The 15,007-nt window shown below is 56.0% G+C and overlaps 2 protein-coding genes across 4 annotated transcripts in view; one reads left to right on the forward strand and one right to left on the reverse strand.

Annotated features, from left to right (window-relative positions):
* Nucleotides 1-6,893, forward strand: part of LOC118006673 (HMG domain-containing protein 3-like) — a 45,620-nt gene extending 38,727 nt beyond the window's left edge. For all 3 annotated transcript variants that reach the window (XM_034999407.1, XM_034999408.1, XM_034999409.1), the window contains 5 exons: nucleotides 80-299; nucleotides 1,156-1,289; nucleotides 2,133-2,249; nucleotides 3,903-4,112; nucleotides 5,085-6,893. In XM_034999407.1, the coding sequence (XP_034855298.1) occupies nucleotides 80-299; nucleotides 1,156-1,289; nucleotides 2,133-2,249; nucleotides 3,903-4,112; nucleotides 5,085-5,552 (1,149 nt within the window). In that variant the 3' untranslated portion in view covers nucleotides 5,553-6,893. The remainder of the gene's footprint in view (nucleotides 1-79; nucleotides 300-1,155; nucleotides 1,290-2,132; nucleotides 2,250-3,902; nucleotides 4,113-5,084) is intronic.
* The window catches only part of LOC118006674 (macrophage colony-stimulating factor 1 receptor-like), a 30,268-nt gene continuing 21,913 nt past the window's right edge, over nucleotides 6,653-15,007 (reverse strand). Inside the window, exons 11-21 of the mRNA XM_034999411.1 lie at nucleotides 14,712-14,838; nucleotides 14,481-14,585; nucleotides 13,884-13,994; nucleotides 13,048-13,210; nucleotides 10,851-10,942; nucleotides 10,641-10,738; nucleotides 9,470-9,592; nucleotides 9,278-9,389; nucleotides 8,654-8,753; nucleotides 7,657-7,765; nucleotides 6,653-7,560 (exon numbers count right to left, since the gene is read on the reverse strand). Of these exons, the coding sequence (XP_034855302.1) occupies nucleotides 7,429-7,560; nucleotides 7,657-7,765; nucleotides 8,654-8,753; nucleotides 9,278-9,389; nucleotides 9,470-9,592; nucleotides 10,641-10,738; nucleotides 10,851-10,942; nucleotides 13,048-13,210; nucleotides 13,884-13,994; nucleotides 14,481-14,585; nucleotides 14,712-14,838 (1,272 nt within the window). The 3' untranslated portion in view covers nucleotides 6,653-7,428. The remainder of the gene's footprint in view (nucleotides 7,561-7,656; nucleotides 7,766-8,653; nucleotides 8,754-9,277; nucleotides 9,390-9,469; nucleotides 9,593-10,640; nucleotides 10,739-10,850; nucleotides 10,943-13,047; nucleotides 13,211-13,883; nucleotides 13,995-14,480; nucleotides 14,586-14,711; nucleotides 14,839-15,007) is intronic.

Below are 15,007 nucleotides of genomic sequence, written 5' to 3' on the forward strand. Positions count from 1 at the left end.
TGGATCAAGAAGGTGGGCTCTTGTGTTGCTAATACTCTGTGGCTCCTACAGTTTGATCTTTTTTATCCTGACCTTTTAGTTCACCTGGCCTGAGTTCTTGGGCCCTAGTGAGGTAAACGTGGAGGACTTTTGGGCCACGATGGAGACAGAGGTGATTGAGCAGGTGGCCTTCCCTGCCAGCATCCCTATCACCAAGTTTGATGCCTCTGTTATTGCCCCCTTCTTCCCACCACTCATGAGAGGAGCTGTGGTCGTCAACACTGAGAAGGACAAAAACCTGGATGTGCAGCCAGTACCTGGTAAGACCACCTGGTGGCTGACTTGGGTCAGGGAAGGGCCCAGGCCAGAGTTGGGAACATTTCCATGGCCAGCCAGTATGAGTGGCAGAGCGGGGCGGGGGCAGGGCAGGCTCACGGAGAGGGCTCTTTCTAGAAGGATAATGACACGGTGTGACAAAATGCCCTAGAGGTTAAAGTCAAGGTGTAGAGTTTTGAAGAGCTGCCAGCCAACTTTCACAAAACAATACCTTTCCTTACCAAGTGGAATATATTTTGTTTTATTTCATTTTTAAAATCCTGGATATGACCCACTGAGATGATTTTATAAGTATTTAATATGTTGTGATCCACTGGTTCTCAGGCAGTGCTTCCTAACATGAGATGCTGAGGTCCTACTTCATTCTTGCTGTTTCAAGGCCCAGAAGTTGGTTTTCTTTTTTAAGGCCCCCACATAGTTCACTGTGGTTAGGCAGGTTCAGGAGCACAGTGTAAAGAGAGCGTTTTTGAAATGAGACCTACTCCTCCTCGTGTTGCTGCCCTTGTGGTAAGCCTCTGAGATCTTGGTTCTGAAAAACCTTAAAAGATTAAAACCTTACTCATTTTGAGGTTCTTTGCAAGGGGGTTCTGCTGGATCTCTCCCCTAGATGGTCAGGGGCAGAAAGCCAGTTCTGAGAGACTTCATATATCTGCAGAAGTTATAAGACCTGCCTCGAGTCCACCTCCCTCAGCACATAGGGCAGTGCTCAGGGCAGAGCCTGCTTGCACTGCTTGCCGGACTTAGGCCTCGTCCCCTGGTTCTCACCCTCACACACGGACTCCCTGTGACCTCTGTTGCCTGGTGGCAGTGCCCTCCCTTCAGCAGGGTCATCTCTTGCAGGCCATGGCAGTGCCCTGGTGAGGCTGCTCCACGAGGGCACCTGCAAGCTCGAGGAGATTGGCTCATACAGTGAGGAGGAACTGCGGCACCTGTTGAGACAGTGTGGCATCCCCTTTGGGACAGAAGACTCCAAGGTGAGTGGCGGGGGCAGCAGTGCAGATAGGGACTTAGGGAGCAGGCTGGTGGTCTGCTTTCTGGGCGAGATGAGCCACCTGTGACAAGTGCCTGTGTTGGACACAAGGTGCTAGCAGTCAGGGGCCTGGGAGATCGTCCACAGCCAGGTCACGATAGGTATGCGAGGCCTTTCCCTCCAGTCAGTTCCTCTGGTGAAGGTAGTGGGTCTGGACTCTGGGGTCAGGAATCCTGGCTCTCCCACTGACTGGGCGTGACCATGCTAAGCTACCTTTCATTTCTCAGCCTCATTTTCCTGGTTTACAAAGTGGAAATAACCAAAATACTGACCCGATGAGGTTGTTGTAAGGAAGGAAGGCACTTTGCAGTGTGTGGTTATCACCTCTCCAGGCCCTTAGAGAAGGAGTGTCGTTACATCCGGGGGGTGGGGGGGGTGGGGAGTGGGATGGGGGGTGTGTGTGTGATTTACATTATTTACTTTTCTTCATACTAACGTCCTATCGAAAATTTCATGCCTCCTTCAAGTTCAGATCAAATACTAGCTTATCTTTGAAGCATCCGCTGCCCTGTGAAAAGTAGGAAGACCCCCCCCCCCCCGCCCCGCCCAGGCCTCAGAAGTCTGGCACCTTGGTCACTGTGGCTGGCTATCTCTGGGACCTGGTCCTTGCAGGGCCTCAGAATCCCCATCTGTACCTGGAGGACATTAAGCTAGTGAGGCTCCAAGGCAACTCTGGCCTTGATGGTTTATTCTTTCTCTTTGGGTGCTGAAGTGAGCGTTTGGTGCTGGACACCAGGCCTGGTTTCTTAGCATTTACTGCTTTGTTTTTAATCTTGTCCTGTTCCAGGAACAGCTCTGCTTCTCCTTGTTGGCCCTCTATGAATCTGTACAGAATGGAACCAGAGCTAGACAGCCCCCACCTCATCTCACAGGGGGTAAAATCTATAAGGTGTGCCCCCATCAGGTAAGGGGATAATAAGGAGTAGCTTGGGGTGAATTTGTCCATGTCAGATTGCCCATACAGATAATCTGGCTGATCCAGCTCATTCTGTGGGAATTGGCACTTAGGTCACTGGGCGGCCTGTGGAGTAGCTCCTTATGGGTCAGATGCCACCCTTTGGACTAGGAAGGGAGCCTGGGTCATCACCAATGAGTATTAGGCACCCTTTCACATCCTGGCCCTGCGTCAGCTGTTGAGGGTACAGAGGTGAGCAGTGAAGATTCATTCTTTTCTAGTTGATCTCATTTTAGAGGGAAAATAGAGCCACCGTGGCTTAGGGCACTAGCTTTGAAGGAACTAGACAAAGCCTTGAGATAGAAGGCAACAGAGAGGGACCTGCTGTCTGGGGCAGCGAGAGAAGGCTGAGAGCCCAGTGATGAGTTATGGAAAGAATGTTCCAGCAGAGGGAAGGGTGACCACTAAGTCTTGAGTGGGGAAGCCTGGTGAGCCCAAAAGAGGAAGGTTGGAGGGGTGAGCAGAGACCAGATCATGCAGAGCTTTGTAGGCCACAGTAGCAGTCTGGGTTCCCCACTGAGGGTAGTAAGGGGCCTAGTGGACAGTTCTCAGTGGGAATTGGGGAGGACGTAGTTCTGATTTTGGCTTAAGGAGAGCATGCTTCACATCTGTAGAGTGCAGACAGGGCAGGCACTGGGATAGCTCTGGGAAGGTTGTGCACTATATGACAAAGCCGGCCCAGGAAGATACTGGGGTCGAAAACCCCCCGAACAGGTACTGAATGGGGGAGGGATTGCTAGCAGAGTTCACTCAGGTGCATGAGGGGGCATGACAACTGGCTGTCAAAAGAGAATCCGATTTTCAACTTCTTTAGCCAAAGCTGTGTTTGAGGGACAGACTGGATGCCTTTCCTCTGGCAGAACAGAGCCTGCTCAGAGGACTGTGTTCATGTGACTGGGGACCATCTTGTGAGAAGCACTTGACCACGTGGGGCCATGAGAGTTACAGAGCCTCCGGGCTGTGATGGGCAAGCCAAATTACTAGGAGGTGATAGCTAAGACTGGTGGGGGTGAACACGGTAGGGAGATGGAGACAGATGCAGGATCCCCCACTAAACCCAGAGCCCCCCCTCCCCAGCCACAAAGTGGCACCTGGGGGGCACTGTCAGTGGAGGTGTTTACTAGTCTACATTGAGGTTCCCATCTGGGCAGCCTGTCCGGGTCTGGTGGGGAGCTGCTCAAAATACAGATGCTCAGACCCCACGCCAGAGGCTAATTCCCTGGGTGTGGGGTAGGGCCCAGGAACCTCCGTCTCTAACCAGCTGTGGGCTGCCAGTGCTGTGTGGCTGGGAGTTGGAGCCCCTGGACTGGAGGGTGCTTGGTGGGGCAGTGTGGAGGGTGGGGTTGGGAATAGATGCCCTTGGGGGCCTCTCAGCCTCCACTGAAGACCAGATGCCCCCAGCTGTATTCTCTCAGGAAGTCAGGGATGAGCTGGCGACTTCATTTCGGGACAGAACTAGGAAGCAGAATGGGATGGGCTCTGGCAGGATGGCCATGGCTTTAGTCACGAAACCTGACTATTCATCTTTATGGGAAGCAGACGCAGCTCTGTGTGCTGTTTGGCTTCTTAACCCTCTGCTGTGCTCTCCACCTCCCTGCCCAGGTGGTCTGTGGCTCCAAGTACCTTGTGCGGGGCGAGAGTGCCCGCGACCATGTGGATCTGCTGGTCTCTTCCCGCCATTGGCCACCTGTCTACGTGGTAGACATGGCCACACCAGTGGCCCTGTGTGCTGACCTCTGCTACCCAGAGCTGACCAGCCAGATGTGGGGGAGGAACCAGGGCTGTTTCTCTAGCCCCGCAGAGCCACCTGTGGTGAGTTCCCTTCTGAGGAACTGGAAACAGTCCCACTTACTGACCACGTCCCTCCTCCTGGTTGTTTGGGAAGGCCTTCTGGGAACCATCTCCAGCATCCTTTGTCTCCACTAATATTTTGTCTTGATGCTGTGCGCCAGCATTTCCTCCACAAATGTTTACTGATCAAGCCCTGTGTGTGTAAGGCCCCAGCATGTCACTTAGGAGTGCCCAGGGTGTCCCAAACACGGGTATTTTGGAGTCACAGGGGGCGCCTTCCAGAAAAGCCTACGAAATTGCTGCACACTGGTGTACCAAAGGCCCGGACCGTCAGATCTTGGGTCTGACCCCGAACGTACTGTCTGGCATACCTGTTGTGATCTAGAGGCACAGAGGCTTAGAAAACACCACTGTATCCGACCCTCTCCTTTTAGTAAAAGGTAAAGTAAGGTCCAGAGAGGGGACGTGGACTTAGCCAGTGTCGCACAGCAGGTAAGGGGCAGAGCCCTTGTCTCTGTATTTTGGTGCTTTGTACCAGACTGTGATTCCTACCAGACACATGTGCCCTTTGCTGGTAAGAAATGTTAGGCCTGGCAACAGGAAGGAGGCGTCATTGTCATCACTCAACCTTTTCCTTATTCGCTGGACTCACTGGCTCTGTGAGTTTGTGCCCGGCACTGGCAAAAGGCAACTGAGCCTCAGCGAGAGCCCCGCTCCCCACTCCCCTGCAGCCCCGGCCAGAATTGCCTAGGCATGGTAATAAGCAGTAGCAGCTCAGGCGATCCAGCATCTGTTCTGGGAGGTGGCCACTGTGACTGTCCCCGTCTTCACGAGGAGAGGGGACTTGCCCCAGGAGATGTGAGCATATGTGGTGATGTGAGGGTTTAAATGGGGCTGACTGACACGCCCCCCCCCCCCTTCACTCTCACCCACCCCACAGCTTCTACCTTAGTCATTCCCTCATGTCAGAGTGGTTTCTTATCTCTCCTCTAGAGTGTATCCTGCCCAGAACTCTTGGACCAGCATTATACTGTGGACATGATGGAGGCTGAGCACTCTGTCCAGCACCCAGTCACCAAGACTGCCACACGTCACATCGTCCATGTAGACACACAGCCCAGTCCTGGTGACCCCAGTACTGGGCACCACTCTTCAGCCCTGTGCCCTGAGTTGGCGCCCTACGCAACCATCCTGGCCTCCATCGCAGACAGCAAACCAAACAGTGTCCGCCAGCGGCCCATTGCCTTTGACAATGCCACCCACTATTACCTCTACAACCGCCTCATGGACTTCCTCACCAGCCGTGAAATAGTCAACCGGCAGATCCATGACATTGTGCAGAGCTGCCAGCCTGGCGAGGTGGTCATCCGAGACACCCTCTACCGCCTCGGGGTAGCTCAGATCAAGACAGAGGCAGAGGAGGAGGGTGAGGAAGAGGAGGTGGCTGCAGTGACAGTCTAAGCCAGGCTCTTGCACAGGGACTGCACCATCTCAAGCCATAGTGAGGCCCTTACCCGAGGCAGATCCATCCAGGGGACCGGCGGGAGCGTTCACCTTTGGGGAGGCCTCTGATGCTGGGACTGACCAAAGAGCTTCCATTTCCTGAGCACGGTGGGGCCCCGGGTCCGTGGTTCTCAACCTTCTGGGGGTTAGGAGAAGCACCAGGACACTCCTTACTGGCCCTGAGAGAGCACTTGGGGGACATAGAATGTTCAGCAAAGGGGACGGGAGGCCAAGGGAATGCTGGTAGCTGGTGGCTTCCCTGGGGCCTCCTGCGGGTCAGGGTGGAGGTCCTGGGGTAGGGGAAGGCAGAGTCCGGCGCTAGGTGGGAAGGCTGCTGAGGTATCTCTTCCCACCCCTGGGGAACACTCTTTCCAGCCCCTGTAGCCACACGACTTCCTTAGCCTGTTGCCTTTGACTTGGGGCCTTAGGGGCCTCATTAGCTCTAGGGGTCCCTTTGGGCTCTTGATTTTCCCAGAGGAGGGATGCGTTTCCCTCTTGCTCTTCCTGCACCCAAATTTGGGGGAAGCTGAGGAGGGAGAAACAGCCACAGCTTTCTTCCAGGACTGTCTTCTCTGCCCTGAGCTTTGAGGAAGAGGATCCCCTTCCTCCTTTTCCCTGGCCACTGCTGCTGCACTTTACATCCTTTCTGGGCCCTGGACCCTCACCACAGAGGGGATGTGGCCCGTTGGCATGACATAACCTGGCGGCAGTAGGAAAAACTCCCTTCTGTGAAGGGGAAGCAGACTGGGCCATAAGGAAACAGCGGGACTGGCTCAAGTGCCTAAGGTTTGCTTAGGGCACGGGAATTGGCCGTGTTATTTAATTTATTGAGAGGAGTGGAGTAGGTGGCTTTTTTCCCCTCCTTCTTCCCCCACCAAGAATAAAATTTATTAAATTATCTGTTTTGGTGAAGCAAGAGTCAATTCCATGCTCATTGTGTGGGGCACGGTGTGGTTGAGCACCCGAGATGCTGAGTTGGTCACTCAGCATGAAGGAGGATGGAAGAGGCCCCAGGGAATCCGCAGGCCCCCAAGTGGCACAGAGAATCGGAGGCCAGCTGTGTTAATGCTGTTAGTTTAATGACCGAGACATCCCGCAGAGCGACTGTTAGTTACGGGGGGTCAGCTTGGTGGAGTGCATGCTGCTCGCTTGGTGTGGCCAGCCACACAGGCCCCCTGCCTTCCAACTCAGAATGACAGGGGACTGGGCAGAACCCCGAACTTGTAGCTGCCACCTGGCTCATTGTAGCGACCAGATCCAGGGTGGGTGGGGCTGTAGAGAGAAGGCCAGAGGGTGGGGAGTAGGAGGTACAGTTCATTCCTAGAAAGGGGCCACCCTGCTCTGAGGTCCCTGAGCCAGGCACAGTGTCTGAGCACCTGTTTGCTCTTGCCATTTCACTCAGCTACAGAGGGGGTCCTTCTACTCTGCCAAGGCCCAAGGAGCTTGGTCTCAATACTGGGGCACTTGGTAGGCACAAAACCGGTCCATTTCCAACGAGATAACGGGGAGTAGGGAAAGGGGTGCCTGGAAGTGGGAATGAGGTTGAGAGTGAGCTGGGGTTCTTCCAGTTGGCATAGCGAACATGAGGCCATAGCATTGAGAACAGTGGGTGGGGGGCTCAGCCCTAGCCCCTGACTGGCAGTGATGGCCCAGGCCGCGGAAGCGGGGTCCTCCCCAAACTCCCGTGGGTCTCACATCCCTGAGTTTCAGAGCTGGGCCGGGCTGTTGAGTGAAATGACCAAGGGCAGAGTCTGTAGGTTCTCCCCGTGGTGCCCCATCCACGGTGGAGCTGAAGCTTGGAGGAAGGGGAAAGCGGAGCTTCCTGGCCGTCTCCTCAGCAGAACTGGTAGTTGTTGGGCTGCAGCAGGGGCTGGGCAATATCCCCTTGCTCACAGCAGGCCAGGTGCTCGCTGGAGCTCTCCTCTGGCTCACTGCTGCCGCCGCTGCTTGACAAGTTGGTGTAGTCCTGAGGGTGAGAGGCCGGGCGTGGTTGGTCCTGATGGCTCAGGCCCCGCCCAGCCTGCTGGAGCCAGCCACCCGCCCCGAGGCTGGCCCCACTCACCGGCTCTCTCCTGTGCACTTGGGCCTGCTCCTGGAGGAGGGAGCAAATCTGCTGGAAGGTGGGTCTGCGGGTGGGCTCCAGGGCCCAGCAGGCCTGCATGATGCTGTATCTGAGACAGAACAGAAGCGGCCTGTGGGCCTGGGGACCGTGACCCATTCCCCTGTGCACATGCACACACAGCCCCTCAGTCTTGCCCAGCAGAGGGCCTGAAGCCTAGTGAGAAGTGAGCCTGACACGAGACCTGTGCTAAGTCCTTGACATGCTTGTCTTACTTAATCTCCCCAGTAGCCCTTGGAAGGTATTTCTATCACGCCCATTTGACAGCTGAAAGGAGAAAAAGTTGAGGGATGCTCTCGCCCAAGCTCCTAGAACCAAGAAGGGGCGCCCTTGCTGCCCGCAGGTCGGTTTGCCAGGTGGGCTGAGATGAGCAAGCGGCCGACTGTAGCAAGAGACTTAACGGGGCAGGGGGGCTGCAGGGCTGTGGAGCTGGTGGGCCGGCAGGCCGCGAGGGCCTGGCTGGGCACCGGGAGCGGCCGCGTTGAGAGTGGCGGGGAAAGATGTGGTGGGTGAATGCATGGCCCGCTGGCCCGCGCAGAGGCCGTGGTGAGGGGAGGGAGTCGGCGGCTCGCGGTGGGCCGGCTGTCATGAGGCAGTGGAGAGGCTGCCGTGGCTGGCTGGCCCACACCCCAGAGTGCCAGGACAGAAGAGATGGCAGGAGCCTTCCTTGAGGTCGTAGTACGAGAGTCTGACTTAAAAACCTGTCATTTGAGTTAGGACCAGTCCCAGTTGGAGTCCTAGGAGCACATCCTCTAGGCTACCTGGGAAACCAGTGGAAACCCTGACCTCACTCGGAAAAGGGCTTGGTTTGGCCCACGGGGGGGGAGGTAAAGCCTGGTTCTGGAACACTGGGCAGGGAGACTGGGACCACACACACACTTCCGTCCCCTTCAACCAAAGCCTGGGGTGTCCGCTTTCCTCCCTGGGGTCCTTCACTTACATGTTCTCTGGGGCAAATGCAGGCTGGGCCATTTGGTATCCGTCCTTCACCAGTTTATAGAACTTGCTGTTCACCAGGATGCCAGGGTAGGGGTTCAGCCCTGCAAAGGCCAAGATCAGGTAGGAGACCATGCTCAGTGCTCACCTTCACCTGCCCCCACACCCACATTACATCGTGGCGAGGCTGGGGTGTGAAGAGTTACAAAGGAGCGTAGGCTTCAGTGGAACTGGGGAGCCTTCACCCAGGCCTCATCACACCCCACAGAGAATTCCGGCACAGGCTTTGGAATAAAAGGTTAGAGGAGCTCGTTGAAGGGCTTAGCCCAAGTCCCTGTGCCTAGAGCTCCAGAAGCGGGATACACACAGTATGAGAGAAAACCATTCAAGGAAGCAGCAACCGCTCGGGCAGGCACACGAGGGAAGAGCCTGGACGGAATGCCTGGTGGCGTGGAGCGTCCGCCCAGCCCATGCAGGAGGTGCACTGCTTGGTTTTCACTCCCAGCAGCCTTTGCCGTGCCCTGGGCACCAAGTATCCTTGACTGGCATCCTCCATGAGGTATAGGACACCATGGTAACCGAACACGAGTCAGCCCCAGGCCAAGCCTGCCCTGAGCCAGCGGCTTACCTAGTGAGAAGATTTCCCAGAGCAGGATGCCATAGGACCAGACGTCGCTCTGAACCGTGTAGACACAGTCGAAGATGCTCTCTGGAGCCATCCACTTCACGGGCAGGCGGGCCTGGCACAGCAGACCCCAGTCACCTCGGACCCTGGCTCACCGCCCCCTCCCCAGCCCGGCCTACCCTCCCCAGTACTCACATTGCCCTTGACGATGTAGTTGGAGTCATTCATGATGTCCCTGGCCAGCCCAAAGTCCCCGATCTTGGCCACACGCCCACTGGTCAGCAGGACGTTTCGTGCTGCCACGTCCCGGTGGATGCACTGGAGGGAAGGGCTTGCAGAGTTAGTCTCAGCCCCTGCCCTACTTGAGCCTGAGGTGCAGGGGGAGCAGCCAGGGCCCCAGAAGGCCTTGGGCTCCTCATTGAGGGGGTGGGCATCCGTTTTGGCCCTCTATTCTGGCTCCTGTCCCTACCTTCTACCAAGACCCAGGTCTGAGGAAATTCAATGTGGTCGGACGGTTCAGTACTTAAAAAGCACCATCACTGTGGCCCTCTGGCCCTGAGCAGCGGCTGCTGCCTTAGAGTTCGGGCAGTCCGCTTGGGCAAGGAGCAGTGAGCCCTGGTGCTGGGAACAGCCTCTGCGCCCCGTCCCCCGGGTACTAGTAACAGCAGCTGCTACCTCCAGGGCCCTCCCGTGCCAGGCTCTTCTCTAAGCATCTGCCCACATTATTACCCTGTTTTGCCCTTAAGACAACCCTGTGATTGTGCCCATTTTTCCAGGTATAGAAACCGAGGCTCAGAGAATTGCAATAGTTGCTCAAAGTCACCCAGCAAATGGCTGAGCCACCAATCAAACTCTGGACTCCCAAATCTGCTGTAAGGAGGACGGTCACAGCTCCCGCTCGCTGGGAACTTCGTGGGTTGAGTGTGTTGCACATGTCTTCTCGTACCCTCACAACAACTCAGGGAGGTTCCCTTATTAGCCCCACGAGACCGGGGGCTTCACAAAAGGACACAATGGTTGTCTTGTTCACACTGTCGGCCAAAACCGAAGGAATAAAGCCTGTTCTTGGACATGGGGTCCTCCACGGCCTGCTGCACACCAGGGAAACGGGTCTGCTCAGGCCTGGGCTCCCACCGTCCCGTGGTGGAGGAACTCTCAGCCGTAGGTCTCTCCCGCTCACTCCTAGAGGCCGTGTGGCCGCTGCCCACCTGCTCTCTGGCATGCTGGCTCCTCCTTGGCTCCATCATATGCTCTCCTTTCCTCCCCATCGTCATCCAGACTTACGTGGCGGGGGGGCGGGGGGGGCGGGGCTCAGCTGCCTCCCATCCCCCTGGGTGACCACACTCAGACCCAGTTTACAACTCACGTTCTTGGAAGCAAGGAAGGCCATGCCCTGGGCCACCTGGCTCGAGAAGCGGAGCAGGTCCCGCAACTCCAGTGGTCGCCCATCCTCCTTGTCCAGGTCTGGTGTGGGAAGAGGCGTCAGCACAGCCCTACCTCATCCCTGCCCCTCCCTGCCCAGCCCCCAGTCGCCCCTCTCTGCCCTTCCCACACCTGAAACCCAGTACCTCCTCACCTTGTTCAGAGAAGGAGTCGTTTGAAGAAGAAGTAGAGACAGGCCTCATCTCCACATAGGTGTCTACACCCTGGCTGGAGAAGCCGCTGTCCCTATATAAATGGTTGGGGGGCGGGTGAGTCCCTCTTGCTAAACTGCCCAGCTCAGGCCTTGACCTCTAGCTCCCCATGGCCTCTCCAATCGGCAGGGAAGGACGGGGACCTCAAGGTCCACTCAAACATCCCTTTCTGACAGGGAATTCCCCTGCCGCATTCTGTGTGAGTGATCATTGATCTCAGCATGGCCATCCAGGGAAGAAGCTTACAATTTGTTCTATCGTTGGGCAGCTCTCTGCCTGTTAGAAAGTTCTTCACTGTTCCTAATGCCAACCTGCCCCTTGGATTTTCCTCCAGCTGGTCCTTGCTCTGCCCTCAAAGGCCACAGAGAATGAGGCTCCCTTTCCCCCTAACAGCCCTACAGGGATTTGAGCATATTCTAAGGCCCCATCTTTGAGCCTTCTCTGTCTGGACAGTGGTTCTCACCGCTGGCTTCACATTCAGCCACGTGGGGAATTGTCGACTCTCCCTGTGCCCGGACCACCTCAGAAATTAGGGGGCAAAACCCAGTCGTTCGCACTTTGCGCTCTCTCCAGGCGATTCCAGTGTGCAGCCTGGCTAAAGGCCACTGGTCTAGAGGAGTGCTTCTTAAACTAATTCAAGAGCATATGATTCGCCTGGGGGGTCTTACTGAAATGCTGATTCTGACTCAGCAGGTCTGGTGGCCTGAGCTCCTGCATTTCTAACAGCTTTCAGGTGATGCCTATGAGCTCACGCTTTGAGTCACAGTTGGAGAAAGCACTTCTCTAGATTGAATAGCTACTACTGCTTCTAATATTACAACTAGGTATGATTTCTGCACTCCCTCCCACCCCCCCCATCCCTGCCCCCTCTGTGATGGAGACGTGCACCTTGACAATGCCCATACTAGATCTAGTGTTCCCAGAAAGAGAAGGGAGTGTCTTATTTAGGCTTTGACCATGGCAAAACCATCCCCTCCCTTGGTTTAGAAACTATACTTCCATTAATGTAGCCTGGGAACCCACTGGCAGGATTGGATCACATGCCATTTGCCCTTGAAGTCACCTCACTGAATCCTTACCCCATGTGCACATTTGAAGATAAGAAGTTAGTACTTTACTTCAGTTCTCATTTTGATTTGACTTGGCCTGAGGTTCTAGCCTGAGGAGGCCCAGTGTGAGCTGCCCTCTCAGAGGGGCGGCAGAGAGAGGAAGAGGAAGCAGATCCTGCCAGCCCTCATATTCGGGGATACTGGATGGAATGAAATGGCCTCCTTCCCCTTTTGCCTCCCCAGGCTTGGCAGCTGATAGTGGCTGAGATAGGGGCCCCAAGTACACCCTTCTCGTTCTGATCCTGTCTCAGCAGCCTGGCCCTGAGGCCCCACACGCCCCAGGACCGAGACTTCAGGACAGCAGTGAGGCTCACGTGAGTACTGGACCAGGAGTCAAGGGAGCAGAGAGTTCTGGGGTGGGCTCCGCCTCTGCCCCTGACTCATGTGTGACACGAAACTGGCCACTTCCTCTCTCTGATTCCCCATGTGGCTTCATCCATCTGCCTCGGGGTGGCTTCCAGGAATCACAGCATTACAGAATGATAGAGTAGGAAAGACTCTGAGAGGTTCAACCCCCCAGTGGCTCACCCCGGGGAAACTGAGGCCCAAGTAGATCAGGGGCCTGGCCACGGTCACCCTGTTTTGCCCTTTCTCCCCCAACAACCAGCAGACTCTGTCCGGGTGCTGTGTAGCCCCTGACAGCATGAGCCCCTGACAGCATGGGACAAATAGGGCAGTTACCCTCAAGATCTGCCCATCTCTGGCCAGAGCGCTGAATGGATCTTGGTTTATCTTTTACATACATTAAAGTGACGATTTCATTAACGCCTATCTCCACCAGACTATGAGCTGCCCATCTTTGCCCTCCATATTCCTAGAACAAAAGTAGGTGCCCAAATATTTGTTGGATGATAGGAATAAGTAGTAGAAAAGCCGGGTTGGCCCATCTAAGTGGGGGTGACTACTTCCCATGGCAGAGATGGGAAAGTGAGGGCCACACAGCCACCAAGCCTGTGTTAGCTTTACGGACAGACCCAGGGCCCCCCTCCTCCCGTCCCAGCCTCCTTCCTGTCCTTTGCCAGGGTCCTACCTGCGGACATATTTCTTCTCCAGGTGGATGTTCTTGTAGCCAGCGCCTGCCTGGGGGTCCTGGGCCACACTCAGGCTGGGTCCCAGCATGGCCTCGGCCTTCCTTCGCAGAAAGTTGAGCAGGTCGCCATAGCAACAGTACTCGGTGATGACCAGAACAGGGCCTAGTGCAGCCAAGAGAGTGGGGTAAGTGCACTCCTTAGCCCACTCCCCCATGTGGACAGGAACATGGGGTGGGGCAACACGGCCCCCTGGAATGGGACTCAGGAAACCTGAGTTCTAATCCTGCCTGGCTATGGGCAGCTTTTTCTGCTTTCTGTGCCTCAGTAATCCCATCTGTCTAAAACAGAGGAATCTCAAAAAACTAGCCAAAGAATTCTTTCTTCAAAGGAAATCTATGGCGGTTCCATATGGGTCAAGGCTGCTATAGAAGAGGATGGGACAGATTGGGAGTCCCGACAGGCCCTGGGGCACTGTTGTGGACCCTGTCATGAGTGTCCAAGTGTCTTTGGGTGGGAGTTTCACTCCAGGCCCCCAGAATCAGACTCCCTGCAGCAGGAACCAGAGATCTGCACTCTTATCCCCCTCTCTGGCTGACTCGGACACACACCAAGGTCTGAGAACCACTGATCAGAGCTCATAGAACTGACTATCAGTCATAAACAGCTTCTGACCAGTCCAGGCACCTGGTCTAGGAATTTGAGGAATGCTGAGGTAGAGATCCTACCATCACTTGGAGGGGATTGGGAGGAGAAGATGGAGTGAGGTGACCCTGGGCCCTCAGACACCCAAGAGGCTCCAAGACCATGGGCCCCAGTGCCTGCTAGGACCCCTCACCTCCGTGGGTGCAGGCTCCCAGAAGGTTGACTATGTTTTCGTGTTGGCCTAGGTGACTCATGATCTTCAGTTCCGACATGAGGGCCTCCTTCTCGTCCGCGTGAGCCGTGGCTAGAAGATGGAGCCACAGGTCCCATAGATGGGGAGAGGGCAGGACATAGAGAGCCACACAGACAGACAGGAGACACCCAAGAGAGCAAGTGGGGCACACCCAGTGCCCCAAAGTGATCAGTGACCAAAAGAGGGAAAAGGAAAAATGCAGACACGCAGATGGGAGTTAGGGAGAGAGAAGAGATGGCCCATCCCTGAGCTGCTTTCGAGTGGCAGGAAACCAAGCTGTGGCCAGGCCATGGCCCAGGGTGGCCTCTGTGTGCCCCAGCCTCTTTGGGGCTCCATCAGAAGCCCCTCCACACCCAGGAGTTGGAGGGAGGCTGCAGCTCACAAAAGAAGCCAAGAGTCCTTGCCTCCAATCCCAGGCCCTTCCCCAGGCCAAAAATGTGGGTGGTGCCTTTTGTGATGACAGGGCAGGCCCTCCCCTAGCATGCACCACCTCCTCCCCGCTCCCCACAATTCCCTCAGCCCCTTCCCCTCACTTACACTTCAGCATCTTCACAGCCACCTTCAGAACAGCATCTTCCTTGCCCAGACCAAAGGCCGTGGCCTCTACCACCTTCCCAAAGGCACCAGCTCCAAGAGTCTTCCCTGCCACACACACACACACACACACACACACACGGTCTCCTTAGATCCCTGGGTGACAAAGAGCCCTTTCTCTAAGGGCCCACAGGCTCCCTGCGGTCCCACATGGGTGCTAGGATCGCATCTCACCGAACTGCAGGTTGTTTCGGGGGAACTCCCACTTCTCGTTGTAGGGCAGCTGGGTGGGGTCTATGAAGGTGTAACTGTTGCCCTCGTAGCTCTCGATGATCTTCCAGCGCACCTGGTACTTGGGCTTCTGCAGAGGGAGGGCGGGAAGCATACATGAGCGCCCCGCAGGCAGATCTGGGATCTCATCCCCGACCCCCCACCCCCGCTGAGAGCAGGGGTCTGGGGAGTCCCAAGGCGTGCGGGAGGAGGCAGGGGTGGCCTGAGATGTGGTGAGAGGGACTGGGTTGTCCCACGTC

Source organism: Mirounga leonina, unplaced genomic scaffold (genome assembly GCF_011800145.1).
Source record: "Mirounga leonina isolate KUSES-001 unplaced genomic scaffold, KU_Mleo_1.0 Mir_98, whole genome shotgun sequence".
Lineage (NCBI taxonomy): Eukaryota > Metazoa > Chordata > Mammalia > Carnivora > Phocidae > Mirounga > Mirounga leonina.